Here is a 19,950-nt window from a genome sequence, read left to right as displayed (position 1 = left end):
TGGAGATGTCCCCACTGTAGCAAGTACTCAAGGAGCCAGCACTGCTCTGACGACACCAAGACTGGCCCTTCACAAAGAGCTGCGCTTGGCTGGGCCAGGCTAAGCACACAGAGCCTGGAAGCCCAGACTCCAGCTGGGGACTTTGCCACAAACCAGGGGACTCATGGCAACTCATGCAGGACACACACAGCAGCAGCCACCAGCTCACATATGGGGGGTGGGTGGGTGAAGATTTGTTTCAATCAAATGAAAACAAAGGAGAACCATTCAAGGAGAAAAAATTGTGAGCTTTAGTTACAGCAGTCACCGTGAGAAGAAATCGAAAGCCAAGCCCCTCCTGGAGGGACACAGGTAGAAGCCAGGATGTGGGTCCCTGCAAAGCAGCACCAAAAGGGATGCTGGAATTCTCTGGGCTCACTGTCCCTCCTGACGCACTCTCCTGCCCCCCAGCCAGGCAGGCTTTCCTCACCAGGCCCTGCACAGTGGAGGCCAGGGGGTCTGCTTCCCGCCAGGCCAGGCGTGAGGACGCCTCCCTGTGCTCCAAGGCCCCCACACACATCTGCACATAACGGGGCTCTGTAAATGCTTACTGGATTAGACCAGAAGTGCCAGTTCAGTGGCGAGATAAAGGACTCTACCCCTTACAATAAAAACAATCTGTGCAGAGAAGAGAGGCTAATGTTCTGACAAAATAAAAGCTGCCTTTCCCACCCATCTGGGCTCCTCCAGGTGGGGGGTCAGGACTTTTGGTATCCGGCGAGTGAAAATTTGGGGAGATGGTGATAAATCGGTTTCCCCCACCCCACGCCACCCTGTGCCCTCAGGGGCCAGGGTCCGCCTGGATTTTTTGGTTTGTTTTTTGGTTTGTTTTCTAACTTTTATTTATTTTAAGTGTGTTTTTCCAGGACCCATGAGCTCCAAGTCAAGTAGTTATTTCAATATAGTTGTGGAGGGTGCAGCTCACACTGGCCGATGCAGAGATCAAACCGGCATCCCTGGTGTTACGAGCACAGCGCTCAAACCAACGGAGCTAATCGGCTGCCCCCGCATGTTTCTCAAACAAGACGGCCTTTCCACTGGGCCACTGTTCTCCAGATCCATTCCCATCCTCTCCTCCCTGGCCTGGAGCTTTCAGGTTTCTGAGTAGAAGACAGAGAAGGGGCTTGCAGAGTCCTGTCCGTGAGAAGCCTTTGCATGCCACGTCCAGACCAGTGCTCGCAGGACCATCCTCCCCAGAAGCCACAGAAACACAGAGGAGGCCAGCTGCTGACACCAAAAACTTGGCCAGAAGTGGGCCTCAGGACCACCAGACGCAGGACAGCATGGACAAAGCACTGATTTGAGTGTCACGGTTCATCTCTGGCCCTGACACTTACCAGCTGTGCAACTGTCAGCAAGAGGCTTTACCTCTCTGACCTTCAGGTTGCTCATCTATAAAGTGTGGAAAAAGGGTCAGGTAGCACACAGCAAGTGCTCAATAAACGCTTATGTCACAGCGGAGACCCCGTGCCAGGGAAGCCGCTGCCTAGAGGTGAAAACAGTGAGGCATCAGTGCAATCGAGGACATAGGCTGCCGTGCTCTCGGATGAGCCGTCCTGGCCAGAAGAGCAGGGCACACACACACCGCACAACAAAGCCGTCGGCTTGCGTTTACCAATTACGTGCAGGCACAACAGCATGAACGGCATGCAGATCACTACAGTCCGCCAAAAAGACGCTGAGGATGAAATGAAGTCACCAATTGAAAGACAAGTTCCAATATTAATTTCTGTACCTGAGAGTATTGTGCTGTTCACCCCTGGGGGTATGCACACCCCTTTCTGGAACCTCTGGACTTATCCATACAACAGCCATGGACTTATTTAAAATACCTCATTTAAATATAAGTATTAATTGTTTGCTGGGAGGGCACTGAAGGTGAGCGGGATCTGGCTGCTGCCTGGCCCAGAGGGGCACCCGGCAGGCATCTGGACACGGTACAGTCATGCAGAGTCAGACGGGAGGCCGCTGGACGGACTCGGGGCTGCGAGCGTAACAGAAAGAGAAGGCTTCTTCTAATGTGCATCAAAATCATGAAAAGCTCTGAGACAGAAGCCAGGCCTGACAGGAAATGTGGGGTTTCCAGAGGAAACAATGGAGATATGGGAAGGGCATTCCAGGCAGAGGGAACAGCGTGAGCAAAGGCTCCAAACTGTAGAAACAGCACGTGCCTGGAGTGGCAGTGCACAGTAAATGCAGCCGCCTGGCCAGTCCATCCAAGGTGCGTTTTTGAGCCAGAACGAGCCTTCATGGAAATGCCCGTGTCTTTGGCCAAGATGAACCAGAAAGGGGAGGAAACAAAGAGGAGGAAGAGAATGCACACTTCCTGCTTGCTCACCGCGTGGCAGGCGGAGGGCTCAGCGCACCCTCCCTAACTTCCACACGCGACACTGCCCTCCAGGGATTTGCTGAGGTCTCCTGGCAGGGAGGGAATGAGACTGTGGGATACCACCCCCTCCAGAAGGACAAGTGCTCCCCCAGGCGGGAGTGACACTGCCCACAGTGTGGGAGAGGAGGTGGGAAGGAGAAGCTCTCTGTTCTTAGTCACTGAGGTTGTCAAAAATGCATTAGTGTCCATGTTTCCTCCTGACTCTCTTCTCCCTGGATGTTTCGGCTGCTTTGCCATGCGGCAGGAGTTAAAAATGCAGCTCAGAGTGAGGCAGGCACAGCGTGGGCACACGTTTCCTGGGTGTGTGTGTGGGGGGGGTCTGGCCAGCTCCTCACCCCCACCCCCAGCTGGGTCGCAGGCCTGGAAGCGTTCCCAGCTCCATGGTGCTGGTCTCCTAATGACCTGGGGGATGACAGCGCCCTTCAGACACACCGCCACCCACTGAAAGTTACCAACACAGACATGAGAGGTCATCACAAAGGGGCAGGACAGGCTGCCACATTCCACAGAGAGAGACAGGCACAGACTAAGCCCCACCTGTGGGCAAGCCATGCATGACTTAGGTGGTGGACACGGCCTGAGTGAGCCTGATGCGGTGGATTACTGCAAAGCCTGGCGCCTCCTCCCACTGAGAGTGGAGTCTAATTCTCTCCCCTTGAGCCTGGCCTTGGGGTCTGCTTGACCAGTAGGAGGTGGCAGAAGTGACCTTTGAAACTCTCAAGGTTGAGTCACAAGAAACCTCACATCTTCTACTGGGCCTTTTGGATCACTCACTCTGGGGGCCCCAGGTCACTACGTAAGAAGCCAGCACCCCTGAGAGTCCCGTGCTGGAGAGGTTGCATGCAGGCACTCCAGTCGGCAGTCCCAGCTGAGCCCAGGCTTCCAGACATACCCGTAAGTTCCCAGATACATACATGAAGTCATTTCGGACCATCCAGACCAGCCTACCCACTATTTGAATACCACTGAGAAACTTCCATCAACAACACAGGGAACAAAAGGCCCAACCAGTGAAGCCCAGCCGGACCCCTGACCTGCAGAATCTTGAGATATAACAAAAGGGTGGTTGTTCTAAGCTTCTAAATTCTGTTACACAGATAGAGATTTGAGTGATTGATACATTGAGTCATTCATTCATTCAACACATACGAGGCTGCCATTTAGTTCACCAACTTGCTGCAAGGCTGTTGCTAACCTTTTTTGATATCAGAGGGATTAGTCCTTATGAATTTGTACCAACTGGACAGGCAGTTAACCAAGTTTACTGTTTGGAAGTGCTGGAAAGGCCTGCATGAAAAAGTTAGACGACCTGAACTTTTCACCAACAATTCATGGTTCTTGCATCACGACAATGCACCAGCTCACACGGCACTGTTTGTGGGGGAGTATTTAGCCAGTAAACAAATAACTATATTGGAACACTCTCCATACTCACCTGATCTGGCCCCCAGTGACTTCTTTCTTTACCCGAAGATAAAGGAAATATTGAAAGGAAGACATTTTTAATGACATTCAGGACATCAAGGGTAATATGACGACAGCTCTGATGGCCATTCCAGAAAAAGAGTTCCACAATTGCTTTGAAGGCTGGACTAGGTGCTGGCGTTGGTGCATAGCTTCCCAAGGGGAGTACCTCGAAGGTGACCATAGTGATATTCAGCAATGAGGTATGGAGCACTTCTCCTAGGATGAATTCCTGAACTTAATTGTCAGACCTCATATTCATTAAAATCTATGCTGAGGTAGAACCCCATATAGGAACAGCAAAGACAAAGAATTCATTCTCCTTGTCCCCAAGGGAGCTTCTGGGCTGGTTCCTCGGTACCTACTCAGCTTGTCTGGGTCCATATCCATGCACCTGTCTTCCTGTTTGGCAGCTTTCTTCCCTGGGGTTGATCACTTCTGGGCTCCACTGTCAACATGCTGCTGTCCAATTCCTGCTCCTGCCTTCATTTTCTCTGGGTGAGGAGAGGATATGTGGAATTATCTGCCTCTTGGACAGGTTTTATTGTACTCTAAAAAGTCCCCTGTATACTAAAACTACATGAGAACAAAAATGTTGCACTAGAAAATATGTATTTAACACAAAAGAAGGTAGTAAGGGAGGGATATAGGAAGAAAAAAGACATATCGAAAATAAATAACAAAATTGCAGATATAAATCCTACCTTAACAATTATATTAAATATGAGTAGATTAAACACTCTATCAAAATGCAGAGATTGGCAGAATGAATTAAAAAACACACTATCCAACTATATGCTGTCTACAAGAAATTCACTTTAGATTCAAAGACATGCATAGGTAGATGATAAAAGGATGAAAAAAAAAGGTATATCGTGCCAGTAGTGACCAAAAGAGAGTTAGAGGCTATACTAATATCAGACAAAATAAACTTTAAGACAAAAATTGTTACTAGAGACAAAGAAGGACATTTTATTAGGATAAAAGAGTTAATCCATCAAGATATAATGATTATAATACATATGCAGCAAGCAACAGAACCCTAAAATATATGAAACAAAAACAGAAATAAAAGGAGAGATAGACAATTTGACGATAATAACTGAAGACCTCAATACCCCCCTTTCAATGGGCAGAACTAGACGGAAGATCAACAATGAAGCAGAGGCCTTGAACACCACTGTCAGCCACGCAGACCTCACAGATGTTCACAGAACACTCCACAAAGAGCAGCAAACACACATTCTTATCAGGCAGACTTGGAACATTCTCCAGGATAGATCATGTCTTAGACCTTAACATGAGTTTCAACACATTTGTAATCATACAAAGTATATTCTCTAAACACATGGACTAAAATTTAAAGAGTCCCCAAAAATGTCTAGGCAACAGCTTTCATGGGGAAGTGCGTGGCTCCTCCTTGCTCAGACCACGACCTTCCCCACCACCCTCGCCTGTCGGTGTGTCTGTTTCCCCACCCGTACAATGTGGATAATAGTGGTCCCTACCTCACAGAGTTGTGCCAAGTGTTTATAATAAACTAGTCAGTCATCACAGTTATTATTACTCGTTGCCAATGGAAGGTGGAAATGATAACCCTTACGTTTTGTCTCTGGGTGAGGAGACATTCACTCATACAATGGCTTAAAACTTTCAAAATGCCTGCGCTCCCTCTATTTAACGTGGTCCTCAGTGCAGCCTGCAGAGTCATCTGCTAAATGGGGAAAAGTGGGTGGTGGGGAGACCCCAGAACAGTGGCTGAGCCCTGGGCCCAGGGCCTGGATCACAATAGGTGCCAGAGAGAGTGCAGGGCAGCCTGTCGGTAAGAACTGAATGGGGTGGTCAGTCACCCTGGATGTCCCTTTAGGCAGACGATCTTTACGCACCTCGAAGTTTGAGAACTGCTGAGCTGGGTGAAAGCCTCAAAGAAGTCTAGACAGAAATCTGAGCATGTAATGGGCTGGGGAGGAGGGAAGAATATTCTAGATGCCTCTGCTTTTTCGTGGGGAATCCTCCATTCTGCTTTAATAACATGAAGTCTCCACAACTATAATACATGTGGGAAGGCTGTAACTGAAAGTTACAGAGATTGTGATGGCACATCTTCCAAAAGGTTGAATTCAAAACCACCTACATCAGATGTGCAGAAGGATGAGTGGGTAGGTAGGTAATAGGTATCTGGCAAAACCCAGGATGTCTGACTCTAAGTCCCATGACTTTTTTCTACCATCAAATTCGTCCTACAACGCCCGGCACCCTACACAATTCCTCTATCTGCATCTGCTCTTCCTGAGCAGAAGTAGCCACAACCCCCCCCCACCCCCATTGTACATAGGAAACTTGGCCTGGGGGAGCTAAGGGTGACGCCTGGCCACATGCTGGGAGGAAACTGAGGCATGATGGGGACCCTGCAGATCCGCTGCTGGAGCACTGCTCAGGGTGGTCCGTCATCGGGTGGCCTGGAGGGTCCCTTAGAGCAAGGCCAGGGCAGCCGGGGTGGGGAAGGCATTTGGAAAACTCAAGGCTGTAATTCTTCACCAATCAAAACAGAAGCACTTAGCATTTGTGGTAACTGGTCTGGCGTGCCCTGTCAAACCAACAGCCCTGCAGAGAAGAGCAGGGGTCAAACCCCAAAGGCACGGAATTCTTATCAGTGCTGTCACTCAGATAAGCCTGCTTCACAGTTGGGACAATCTCAGCTGCAGCCTGGTCTGTGTCTACACTGAGTGGGGGTGGCAAATTCGAAGCCCACGGAATTCCCAAGCCCTGGACCACTTCATGGCCTCATCTGTCGTTTCTCATTCCGATTAGGTCAGTTCACTTTCCCCGACCCCGATCTCCCGGCTCGTCTGTTTGTTTTTTCTGCTGTTCTGTGGCAGTTATATAGATGGCACTTACCCTGAAGGGAAGGGCATTCCTTTTTTCTTTAAAAATCGGAAAGCAAAAACAGAATTGGCTGTGAAAACAATGTCAGAGACAAAACAGCTGACAGCCACCCAGCTGACAAAAAAAATGCTGATGCCCCAAACTCAAGACTCCGGGCCCTTGATCGTGTGCAAACACCACAGCACAAACCTGGACCCAGAAGATGGAGCAACAACGTATGTGGGAAACAAGAGCAGGTGTCCACCACTTCATACACCGTGCTGCTCTGTTTCTCAACTGGAGCTAAAGAAGCATTTCGTGATTTATTTTCCAGATTGTAAAAATAATAATTTACTTAGCCTGTCAGATGGCTGGGAGAAAGCTTCAGAGAGATACTCTAATCTTTCTGTGAATTCTACCACGTGCTGGAAAAACAAGAAGCGCTCACCCTGTCCCCTAGAGCGGAATACATTCTGTCTGAGCAGGACAAGCCTCCAAGAGCTGCTGCAGCTCCTTTCTGCCTGAGGGACATCCTCTCCACATTGGCGATCGGCTTTATCTTGGCTGGGAGAACAAGAACATTGTTTCATGAAAATGTGAACACAGTATCTCCCTTTGCCACCTTCTCTGCCAGCCTCACAGATCAGCGTCTCTTGACCTGCACACAGCCCGCACTCTTTGCTAAGAGCGGACAAGGAGATGGGGACATAAGCTCTCAGGCCTTCAGACCCTGGACCCCAGGTTTGGTACTCCCCAGCAGCTCTAAAGAATAACAGCTTTCCGGGACGCACTGCCAGGGCCCTCCCAAGTACAGCTTCTTGCGCCCTCACTTCTGGCCGCCCACTCCTCACTGGCCATCCTTGAGCTTCCCTCCAAACTGGTGCACAGTTGTCATGGGTAATATCACCACAGACCCGGGAAGAGAGCTTATTTGGTAAGTCAACAGAGACTGAATGCCGCTGGAAACCTCCCCCAGAGTGAGTCACCAACTCACAGCTTTAGAAAAATGTCCTTTCCAAGTGACGTGACAGCACTTGAGGGCTAGAGGGGACGAGAACGAGGGAGGGAGGCTGCCCCACGGAGCTCTCTCTGCAACCTCTTCGGCCGATGTGTACTTCTGTCAGAACTTCACAGGATCGAAGGTTAGCAGAGATCATCTCGTTCTGTCCTTGCCCCCACGCACTGCTGCCTCATGTGACGCTGGGGGCCTGGCTTCAGTGACAAGACCCCACATGGCAAGACAAAAGCCATGCCCGGTGGGAGTCTTCCAGCATGAGAAGCTGAGTCAAGCAGGATCCCAGGACGTCATCTGATCACGCCTCAGAAGGAAGGGCAGGTGGTGGGTGGGTGAGAGCAGGGGGCCTGCGGCCCCACCACCTGAGCCCCACCCCTGCCCCCACCACTGGCCAGGTAAGAGAGCTTGTGCAAGTCACGTGACCTCTCTGAGCTTGTTTCCCCATTTGTAAATTCAGAGTGGCCACTGTTCCTGCCTCGTACGAATGATGTGAGCATGAAATGAGCTGATTAGTGTGAAGACCTGGCGCAGGACCGGCACCCAGGATGGTTCTGATGTTCGTCAATCCCGGCTGCACCTCCTAAAGCGCAAGCTGACCTTCTAAAGGAAAACACAGTGGTCCTAGTCAATCCATCCCCCAGCTTTCATCCACTTAACAAATGTCCATTGAGTACCTATCATGCTCCTGAATCCCCAGTGGGAGGGAGGCAGTTCTATATACAGCATTAGAATGTAACCCAGTAAACACAGGGAATAAACACTGGAAATAAATTCTGATGTCAGAAAGGAGTAACCCAATGTAATCAAAGGCATCCTATTTCTTTCCTGTTACCATCCTGTTTTCTCCGAAGCTGAGAAACTCATGATATCTTTCAGTGGTGGTTGAAAAAGGACTTTCTGAGACAGTATTTAAAGGTCTCTGGGTAGAAAAGTGTCCATCAGGCTCAGTAAAGCAGCCCAAGTACTGCTGGGTGAGGCAGTACCAGTGGCTGCGGTCCCAGTATGAGCCCTTTCAGTTGCCTTCTCTCTCCCCCAGCAGGACATTGCAGCTCCGGGGTACTCGGGTACTCGGGGCCTCCTGTCCAATGGCGGCAGGGGGCAGGGGGCTCCTGATTCAAGCTGGAGCAGGAAGGCTGCTTAGGAAAAGGAAAGCCAGGCCTGGTTCAGCCTGACATGCTTGCTGGATCCCGACCCACAAGGACCCCTGTCTGCAGGCAGGGGGGCCTCGGAGAGTGCACTGGCAGTGCCTGCTGGGGGGCTCTCCAGCAGGGGAAGTGGAGCCAAGTCCCCAACAGGAGGGACCTGATGCTGTGGCCTCGCACTGCCTGTTGCCTTGGGAAGCTCACACAGAGGTTCTTGTCTCCATCACGAGCAATCAACCCTAAGCCCACCCACTTCTCGACAGCAGTTCTTCATGACACCAAGTCCCCTGCACTGCCCTGCTCCCCCCACCCCCAGGTCTCACAAGGTTGTCAGGAAGTTCACTCCCCTCCTGCCTGTGCTCAGCTGGCCCAAAGGAAATGAGAAAGTGATTGACAAGAAAAGAATCTGAAATGCATTAAGCACCTACTGTGTGCCAGTTTCCACAATGCCCATTAACTTCACTTAATCCTCAGAAAAAGTATGGGAGTCAGCTATGATCGTCCCTGTTTTATAAGCATTTAAAAAAACAAAAAACCAAGGTAAGAGATCATCCCAGGCGGCAAATGCAGAGCCAGCATCAGACCCAGCTTTGTCTGCCGGGTTCCTCTCTCCATGCAGAGCTGTTTATGCTTTCCCTCTTATCTTTGCTCTTCCTTTCATGTCTCCAAGCACACTACTAATGGCTCTGCATACAGAAGGCACTTAATAAAAGCTGACTGCTCTCAGGGAGTGGCTTATCCCACTCTCCTTAGGCATAAATCACTTTGTTCCTCAGATCGGCAGTGGGCACTTCAAATCCAGGTGTGGAAAAGCCACCCTCAGCTCATTCCCCACAGGCTCCAGTGACTAGACCCCAGCGGCTCCCACAAGAGTCTCCTATGAAGGGAAATGGAGTGGATGCAGGAAGATGGGCCTGGCATGCTTGCCTTGAGGGAACCCCCAGTTCTCTTAATATGCTGGTGTCCAGGGCCAGCAGGGTCCACATCGCCCCGGTGTCTGAGCGGTGCAGGGTCTCCAGCCCACCCCAGACCTGCTGGTCACAATCTACATTTTAGCCCGATTCCCAGGCACCTGGTCTGCACATTTGATAAGCTCCCCTATCCTACAACTTGGGCCAGCGGCTGTGTTGGCACGAGTTGTCTTAAAGAGGACGCTATCTCTGGCTGTGTCTCAACTAAGGGAAGCCAGGCTGACACAGAGCTGGGGACTTGTGAAACAAATCCTGTGGCCAAGGCCACCTCCGGGACACAACACTGTGGGGATTCCCCACAGCAGGCAGGACTTGCTGCCTGTCCGAATCTTCCCATCCCCACACTTTGTCACTAGAGGTGACTTTGAAGGGAAAAAAAGAATCTATCCCCTGGGACAGTGCTGTGAGGCACTGCCAACAGCTTGTATCACTGTTTCCTATGAAAGCACGGCTCGTGTCCCTCCCCTGGTGTGTCACCTCCCTCAGCTACTGAGGGCTTCACCTGGCAGCCCCAGCTTTGCTTTAGTCCTTGCCCGAGGGATAAGTGCTCAGGCTCCTGCAAGTAGCACCAGGTGAGCCACACCACCATGGGAGAGACGTAGTGATGCAGGGGGTCTCAGAGACACCAGAGCCAGAGGCAGAGTACATGGGAGTCTATTCTTTCAGCGACACCAGCTAGGAACTATCCACAAGCCTCACTCTTCTGTCCCAGGATAAACAGAAAGCATTTATTGGGGGTGGGGGCTGCCAGACACAGAGCCAGGAGGCTCACCCACACCTGACCCCACCTTCACAGCCCACCAGAGCCCAGGAGCACGGTCCAGAACCTGGGCAGGAAGCAGGTTAGCAGGGGCCCTCTGTCCCATGACCACAGTCTGGCACAGCCCCACCTGGGATGGAGAAGACATGGGATCTTGGACGACATTACCTGGACTCCTGGGAATCAGCAGCCCCTCCCCAACCGCAAGATTTTGGAGTCAGGGTTAACTTCTCCCCCATCATTTCAGCCCACCCTCAGCCTCCTAGGAAACCTTTCCTGAAGTTTCTGACCACAGCCATTCTCCTCCCCACCCCCTCAACACACACGTAGCGTTTTTCTCCTCCACCCCAGTCCATACCGTGGAGTGTGGGCCAGGAGGTCCCAAAGACACAGGGACAGAGTGGATAAACAGGGCACAGAGCACGCAGGAACCCCACTGCATCGTCACCCGAAGCCCCCACCCCGTGCCCCCTGCCTTTCCTTAGATGGGCGCCTGAAATTCTGCGGAGAGGGGCCGAGCACCAGTTCTCGACAGCCACGGGAAGCAAACCGGCGGCCAGCCGGCCCACTAGTGCGAGCTTGCCGGGACGCCGGGACCCATGCAGCTGGGCAGTCCTGCGCCATCCCGTCCCTACTTAATCCTCGGGCCAAAACAGCCCGAGGTAATCCCAGAGTAAGGCCGGAGGGGTATTAACCCGGAGTTGCCAAGGAAGACACGGAGGTGTCCAGACGGAGAAGGCTCGGCGCGTCCCGGGCTGGAGGGAGCTCAGAGTCCTGGGACTGCGACCCGCGAGTGACCCAGGCCCGTTCGAGGATGGGATCTGTGCCTTCTGCGTCCCCTCCCCACCGAGTCCCTGGGTCTCGGGTCAGCAGTCCGGTCCCGCTACCCAGAGCTCCAGCTCTGCGCCCCCAGAAATCTCCCCGTGACGAGGCCAACCCCGCAGCCGAGCTCCCAGGGTGGCTGGAGCCCGAGTCCCGAGCCGTCTGTCCGCGGAGAGCCGGGCGGGTGCGAGCGCTGGGCAGCGCCCTGGAGCCCCTTTCCAAGGGAGCCCAGTGCTTGTCCCAGATCGAGCCCCAGGTTGGGACTGCGACCCCTCCGGGGGTCCCCCGGTGCACCCCGCGGTCTCCTGGCGGACGGGGCGCTCGTCGGCCGGGAACCCTCCCCGGAGACTCGGAGGGAAACGCCCCCCCCCAAGAAGTTCGCGCGCCCCCGACACGCCCGCCGCCCCCGGCCCCCGCTTACTTGTCGCGGCAGCCGCCGAGCTCAGGGATGGCGCCGAGAGGCTGCGCGCCGGGGCCGGGGTCCGGGCGGCGGGCGCACGCGGCCAGGTGTCTCCGGTGCCGCTCCAGCAGGCCGGCGTTCTCGCGGCTCAGCCGCGCCACTTGGCGCTCCAGCGCCTCGATGCGCCGCCCCCGGCGAGCCAGCAGCTCCTGCTGCGCCGCGACGATCCGGGTCAGCTCCTGCAGGTACTCGGCCGCTTTGCCCGGGGACTCGGTGGCGCTGGCCATAGTCCCCGCCCCGCGGCCCGCGGCCGCGCCGCCTCAGGCAAGCGGGCGGCGGGGCGGCGGCGGCGGTGGCGGCGGCGGCGGCAGGGGGGCCGCCATGGCTGCGCGGCGGGGACGGCGGCTCCGCTCCGCGCGGGGCTCAGCCCGGGGGGCGCGGCCGCGCGGACTTGGCGCGGCCCCGCCTCAACTCCCACCCCCGCGGGTGCCCGCCCCCGGCGCCTCGGCGCCCGCCGCTCCAGGCGTTGCGGAGCTCTGCCGCCCACTGCCCAGGGACGCGCCCCGGAAGGCCGGGCGCGGAGCTGAGGTCGCCGCGGGCAGGCGAGGAGTTTGCAAAGTGTCGGCTTCGACGCGAGGAGGAGCGGGATTCCCAGCGGCAGGCGCGGGAGTAGAGCGGAGGGAGGGAGGCAGGGAGGGTCGAAAAAAGTGAAGGAGGGACGGCGCCTCCTAACGGCCCTGCGCCCCACGCCCGGATCGCTGGGGGGCGACTATCGCCTCAGCACCACCATCCTAGCCACTCGGATGTATACATTTAATAAAAAAGAAATTCGGCGAAATGTATCTTCATAATACTGTCAGCCGACGATTTGGGGTGTGAATAGAAAAGTAGCTGATAAATTCCTAAGGACTTTGTAACTGATAGAAGTCTACTAAAAGGGGGGTTGTTTTGTAGATGCACGTACAAGACAAGTTTTCTAGACTGGCCTTTCGCGTTCTGGGCACATAGTGGCCCTGGAACGTCTAAGACATCCGTATGGACCAGCAGCTAAGGCCCAGGCATGGACCTTCTGAAAGTCACACGCTGGGTTCAGGGAATTGATTGGCCTGGGTGTGAGACAAGGAGGCACGTCTTGGAAACTGGCTGTTGAGGCGTTGGGCAGTTTTAGTTTGCCTGTGAGCGTCCGTTTCCTCAACAGTAATGTTTTCTTTTTTTTTCTTTTTTAAGATTGAGAAAATTTTTACTAGAAGCTTTGTTCTACAATAACTTTCTATTTATTTATTTCAGGTGTAGAAAGCAACATAATAGACATTTACACCCCTCACAAAGTGATAACCCCCCCCAATCTACTAATCTACTATATCTGTGATATTTTATATAGCTGTTACAATACCATTGACTCTAGTCCCTATGCTGTAATTTACATTCTGTGGCTATATATATATATATATATATATATATATGGAGAGAGAGCGCCAAAAAAAGTATACACATTTTAAGAAAGAAAAGAAACTATTAAAATTGTAATACTCAATATATACCAACAGCAAAAGATGAATACAAGTCACGTTTGACTTCTGCAATTATAAGAGGTGCTCAAAGTGGTTACGATTAGCATCCAGACACTTCTGATTACGGCAAACTACAGCTTGAGCAATGTTGACCGTCTCTCAAAAAAAAAAAATATATATATATATATATATATAACTGTAGTTGGCATTCAATATTATTCTATAATACTTCAGCTTTAGGTGTATAGTGCAGTGGGCAGGCGAAAGGATTAGAAAATACAAATTGGTAGTCACAATACAATCATGGAGATATGAAATAAAGTATGGGGAATATAATCAACAATGTAAAGATTATGTAGGGTGCCAGATGGGTACTAGACTTATCAGGGGGGATCATTTCATGGACTGTGTAGATGTTTTCTATTTCTTAACTGAAAAAAAATCTTTATAATTTTCATATGCCAAATTTCTTTGGAATTAAACTTGTTATTTTTCTGTCTTCCTGACTTGCAGTTAACTATTTCCATTCTTTCTTGTTTTCTAGCAAATGCATTTTAAGGCCATAAATTGACCTCTGGGTGAAGGTTTAGCTACATCTCGTACATTTCTAACATTTTGTGATAATGTACATTTTGATGGTATAGCTTTTCTTCATTAAGGCTGGCATCATACTGGCTTTGCTGACACCTGGTATCCTCTACCCATGTTTGTTGATATCCCTCTACCTCCCAGAGAGGATGAGCCTTGCATGGTGAGACCCTAGATGCTCTGGAGACCATAAGCCCTCATTGGGTGTCCCTTAGGCAGGACCTATGGGGAGGGAGAGAATGGCAGGGGGGCCATTTGTGTGGAGTCCTCAAATTCATCAAGATGAGGTTAAACAAACACCATGCTGAATTAAAACTCTTAACACTTAATTTTAAATTTCTCCCTCATTACTACACCAGTTATAGTGATCTAGAATATTATTTTTATAAATTCTGTAATTATTTTATGAAGAGCACAATTATATTATATCCTATTTGTGTGTGTGTGCGTGTAAAAGTATTTGTCACTTCAGTTTATAAATTTAAAACATACCAACATCTTTGCAACCCTATCAAATACTTCCTCACTTTATAAATATATCAGGAGCCTCCCAAAAATAAATGTGGCCCAGGCTCCTCTCAACTTCTGGGGGAGACCCAAACCCAAAGCCACAAATAAGTCTTCTGCCAGTGTTTGGGAGTGAAGGAAATTCAATTCTAAATCCTGACACAGGTCAGTGAGGATGGTGGGGAGAGAAGCTGATTGAGTGAGAAGGAGCAACTGGGCTTCCCCTCCTGGGCCACAACCTCATTTGCCTGTCCCTGACCCCCACCCCAGACACCCCTTTCCAGCAGTTTCAGGTTGAAGCTGACCTCACGTTTCCATCCACACAGAGCCTCCTTGCTCTCTGAGACGTGCCAGCTCTCCAAGCAGCAGACAAAGGGTCTAGTCGGTGCCAGGCCCATATGGGTGCTGGAGACTGGGGCAGGGGGTGGGGGAGGCTCCAGCCCTGCCTCCCAGGAGAAGCCAGACCAGGACAGGGCAGAATATGGCAGTGGGCATACAGGTGCTATGGCAGCCTCTGGGGACCACAGCTACACCCCAGGACTGGGAAGAACACTGTCCTTCCGGGCTTGCTGCCCACCCCCCCCCAGGCCCCTTACGCCAAGCTGAGATATCCACAGAGCATAAGCCCTGGGCAGTGTGAATGATAGTGAGTTTTATGACCCATTTCTCTACTCCTTCCAGCTCCTGTCACCTTAGGCTATGGGAGAGGGGAGGGCAATGAGCACCCCCGGGCTTGCCTCCTGCCTCCTGTCTTCCTGGCTTTCCTTGACCTCCGTTCCCGGCACTCTGGGGTGTTCTAGTCAGAGCCAAATCTCCAGCTAGAGGTTACAAGTCTGCCACCGGCAATGAGATCACATACGCCAGCCTGCCTTCCCGGCTCACACACTGAGGCACACTCCAGAATAAAGGCTGGCCCCTCCCCCAGTGAAGGGAGGCCTCCTCCTCAAAGAGCATCAGCCAGTCACTCACTGAGCAAATGTCACTGAGCATCGATGGGGACCAGGCTCTGGGGACACCAAGCGTGACAGACAAGAGCCCTGCTATCTTGGAGTTCTCCAGTGGAGTATTACTGAGCATCGAAGGGTGGGCCGGGGATCTGGGCAGTCGCTCAGCAGGACCCGCTCTTAGGTTAATGCTCTGCCATCGCCATCCTGATAATCTTAATTCTGGGACAAGGGACCTCACATTCATTTTGCACTGAGCCCCTCATATCATGAAGCTAGTCCTGGAGGAGTGCCGCTGTGTGCCAGTAAGCAGTGAACAACAAGCAAAAAGCACCACACGTAGCATTTGCCACTTTCCACGTTGTAAACACTCGCACTGTGGCCTGCATCGTGAGAACTCTGTGCCGTGGAGCTAGGCCACAGTGCTCATGGCGGTGCAGACAAGCACCGAGCCTTGCAGTGGGAACACGACAGAGGCTTGGCCTGTTTGACATTCAGCATAAACCTCATAGGAATCACAGTGGTATCAGCTGAAGAGTTTCCACTTTGGGCCAGAAAAGATGAGAGCTGGGAGCAGGCTAGAGAGAGCTGCCCCATGCCCAGCATTTCCTGTGGGGGTGGGGCAGAAAGGCCTGCATACCTCTGCCTCCCAGGCGGGACTTGAGAAGGTGGTCCAGCACAACCTGCCTTTTGCCAAGCTCTTTTGCCACATATGGGGGTCTCCATGGCTTTGATCCCCACCTCTGACCCCCAGATATGGTAATTGACATCTCTGCTGGATGAAGACTGGATTCTTCACACTTAGCCATGTCTCTTATGGTCTCTCCACATAAGCCCATAACATAAGAACACTGACAGGCAGAGTGACAGAGGCAGACAGGTAAGGGGTAAAGCAGGGTGCCTTAACACAGCTGACAAAACAAGGCAGTCAAAATAAATTCAGGCTGTTGAATGCAGACACTGTCTCTTGTCTAAATTCCACAGTGTACAGTGGAAGAATTCGAGCTCTGCAATGGATGCTGTGGTGGCTGACAAGACTCCCACTTCAGGATGAGGCTCTCATCCTCCATGGGCCAAGCACGCTGGCATCTGACAGCTCACAGCTGAGGCCAAGTTCCCCTTGGGAAACGGCCTTGTGCTGATGGCATCTATATCACCAAACATTATATCCCCCCTTCCTGGAGCAGCTCTCATCCAGGACTGGTTCATGTAGGATCTTATACAAGAGCCCAGCCCTCTTGCTTGAGCTTGGGCAGCTCTGCTGCATCATTCCAACCCTGGAGGTCCTGACGGGAGCTCCTGAGCCCTCTGTTGGGATTGCACCACAGCCCAACTCCCTCTGCCCAGTCTTGCTTCTTCGCTCCTTCACTAGTGCACAGAACAGTGCCCAACAGAGCTCCTGTATGCAGGCCTCCTTCTCAGGATGTCTCCCTGGGCAGCAGCCCAGGATACTCTCCTCTCCCAACCCTGTCTTCATATCACTGCTTTCACCTTGTTATGATTTATGGGAGTTACATGCTGTTCTGTAACTCTAGTTAAGGTCTCCCCACTTCATATGTAGATAAATTCTAAGCCCTGAAAAACCAGTTATTGTTTGTTCCGATATTATAATTATGTAAATACAAGGCCAAGCAGTTTAAATTGAACTGCAGAGAAAGAGATGTAACTATACACTCAAAGGAAAACAAAGGTAACAAAAATTTGGAGGACGAGATGGGAAGCAAAGCATATTATAATCATTTATTAATTTTACTGTTATTGACTGGTGCAGCCGTTATGGAAGGCAGTGTGGAGGGTCCTCAAAAAATTATGAATAGAATTGCCATATGACCCAGCAATCCCTCTCCTGGGTATCTACCCAAAAAATCTGAAAACATTTATACATAAAGACACATGTGCTCCAATGTTCATTGGAGCTTTGTTTACGGTGGCCAAGACATGGAAACAACCAAAATGTCCTTCGATAGATGAATGGATAAAGAAGTTGTGGTATATATACACAATGGAATACTATTTGGCGGTAAGAAAAGATGATATAGGAACATTTGTGACAACATGGATGGATCTTGAGAGTGTAATGCTGAGCGAAATAAGTCAGACAGAAAAAACAGAGAACCATGTGATTTCACTGATATGTGGTATATAAACCAAAAGCAACAAAAGAACAAGACAAACAAATGAGAAACAGAAACTCATAGACACAGACAATAGTTTAGTGGTTACCAGAGGGTAAGGGGGGTGGGGGGGTGGGAGATGAGGGTAAGAGGGATCAAATATATGGTGATGGAAGGAGAACTGACTCTGGGTGGTGAACACACAATGGGATTTATAGATGATGTAATACAGAATTGTACACCTGAAATCCATGTAACTTTACTAACAATTGTCACCCCAATAAATTTAAAAAATAAATTTAAAAAAAAATTTTACTGTGATTATCCATGTTCAACTTCTCAGCAAGATCATCTATCTTTCAATATTACCATTTGTTGTACAATATTCACTTTTCTTCTTCAAAACCATCTTCTGAGATCTCTCTGGTGCCCTGTTGCTTCCTTGGGCTGGCTGCTTTGTTGGCCTGCTATACAGCTATCATCAGAGATTTCTTGGCATTACACTTCAGGATTGTGTCTACGGTTTCTTGGATCCTATGTATTCTCTTTCTTGGATTCATTTTGTATTTTGCCATGTATGTCCTCCAGCAATTTTTCTAGAGACAATATTTGGGAAGATCTTTGTGTCTTGTGTATCTAAAAGAATTTATTTTTCTCCTCACACTTGATTGACAGTTCAGCTGGGTATAGAATTCTAGGTTAAAAATTAATTTCCTCAGAACCTGGAAGAGTTTGCTCCATTTTCCTCTATTCACCTAGTGCTACTGATGCGAATCTGATTCTTGTTCCCTTCAAGAAGAGATTCTTTTTGGGCAGGTGGTGGAGGATGTTACTGCCCCCCATCAGGACATTTGGAAATATGGTGAGGGGCATTTTTGATCTGATCATCACATTGGGTACACTCTGATGTTCAGTGGGCAGGGACCTATGATACAACATGCAGGCAAGTCCCACTGAAACAAAACTGTCCCATTCAAATTGACAAAAAGAAGAACAAAGTTGGAACACTCATACTACTGATTTCAAGACTTAATATAAAGTAAGAGTAATCAAAATAAGTGGCACTAGTGTAAAGATAGACATAAAAATCAATAGACTATAATAGAATCCAGAAATAGACTCGCACACATATGGTCAATGATTTTCAACAAAGATCCCAAGGTAAGCTAATGAAGGAAAGGATAATCTCTCAATAATTATTGCTGGAACAATGGAAGGTCCACATGCAAAAGAATGAACATTGACCCATGCCTCACAGCATCTACGAAAATTAACTTGGAATGAATAGTAGACCTAAATGTAGGAGCTAAATATATAAAACTTCTAGGGAAAAAATATAGAAAATCTTAATGGCTATGAGTTTGGCAAAGATTTCTTAAGTATGACGCCAAAAGCATGAACTCTAAAAGAAAAGAAAATCAAGAAATTCGACTTCATCACAATAAAAACCTTACTCTTCAAAAGACACTGTTAAGAAAAGAAAAGGCAAGGGGAAGCCGGATGGCTCAGTTGGTTAGAGCGCGAACTCTGAACAACAGGGTTGCCAGGTCGATTCCCACATGGGCCAGTGGGCTGCACCCTCCACAACTAGATGGAAGACAACGAGCTTCCAGAGGGGTGGCCAGATGGCTCAGTTGGTTAGAGTGCGAGCTCTCAACAACAAGGTTGACGGTTCAATTCCCACATGGGATGGTGGGCTGCGCCCCCTGAAACTAATATTGAAAATGGTGACTGGACTTGGAGCTGAGCTGCGCCCTTCGCAACTAGATTGAAGGACAATGACTTGGAGCTGAGAGGCCCTGGAAAAACACACTGTCTCCCAATTTTCCCCAATAAAATGTATTTAAAAAAGAAAAAGAAAAGAAAAGAAAAGGCAAGCTACAGTATGGGAGAAAATATTTGCAAAATATATATTCATCAAAGAACTATGTGCAAAATGTACGAAGAACTCTTAAAACTTAATGATAATAAGACATATAACCCAATTATAAATGGGCAAAATATTTGAACAGGCATTTTACTAAAGAAGATATACAAAAGACAAATAAACACATAAAAATAGATTCAACATCAATAGTCATTAGTCAAATTAAAACCACAGTGACACCAAATAAATGACACCAAAACCACAAGCAGCAAAAAAACTAGATCAATTGGACATTATTGAAATTAAAAATGTTTGCTCTTCAAAAGCCACCAGTTAAAAAACTGAAATGACAATCCACTGAATGTTAAAAAAAGGTTTTGTAAGTCATATATTTGATTAGAGATTTGTATCTAGAATATTTAAAGAACTTTTATAACTCAATAATTGAAACTATAAATAACCCAATATAAAATGAGCAAAGAGTCTGAATAGACATTTCCCCAAAGAAGATATAACAAGCACATGAAAACATACTCAACATCATTAGCCATC

At 49.7% G+C, this 19,950-nt stretch overlaps 1 protein-coding gene across 9 annotated transcripts in view; it reads right to left on the bottom strand.

The window, feature by feature from the left end:
• IQSEC1 (IQ motif and Sec7 domain ArfGEF 1) overlaps window positions 1-12,483 on the bottom strand; it is a 489,184-nt gene extending 476,701 nt beyond the window's left edge. For 4 of the 9 annotated variants that reach the window (XM_074334125.1, XM_074334147.1, XM_074334154.1 and 1 more), the window contains exon 1: window positions 11,889-12,481. In XM_074334125.1, coding sequence (XP_074190226.1) covers window positions 11,889-12,154 — 266 coding nt within the window. In that variant the 5' untranslated portion in view covers window positions 12,155-12,481. Of the gene's footprint in view, window positions 1-11,888 lie in introns of all 9 variants that reach the window. The other 5 variants (XM_074334213.1, XM_074334229.1, XM_074334218.1 and 2 more) reach the window with 2 other exon arrangements.
• Window positions 12,484-19,950: the final 7,467 nt, after the last annotated feature.

The sequence above is a fragment of the Rhinolophus sinicus genome, linkage group LG01, assembly GCF_036562045.2.
Source record: "Rhinolophus sinicus isolate RSC01 linkage group LG01, ASM3656204v1, whole genome shotgun sequence".
In the NCBI taxonomy this organism is placed as follows: domain Eukaryota; kingdom Metazoa; phylum Chordata; class Mammalia; order Chiroptera; family Rhinolophidae; genus Rhinolophus; species Rhinolophus sinicus.
The sequence above is the reverse complement of the archived record's forward strand: the minus strand, read 5'-3'. Positions and strand labels throughout refer to the sequence as shown.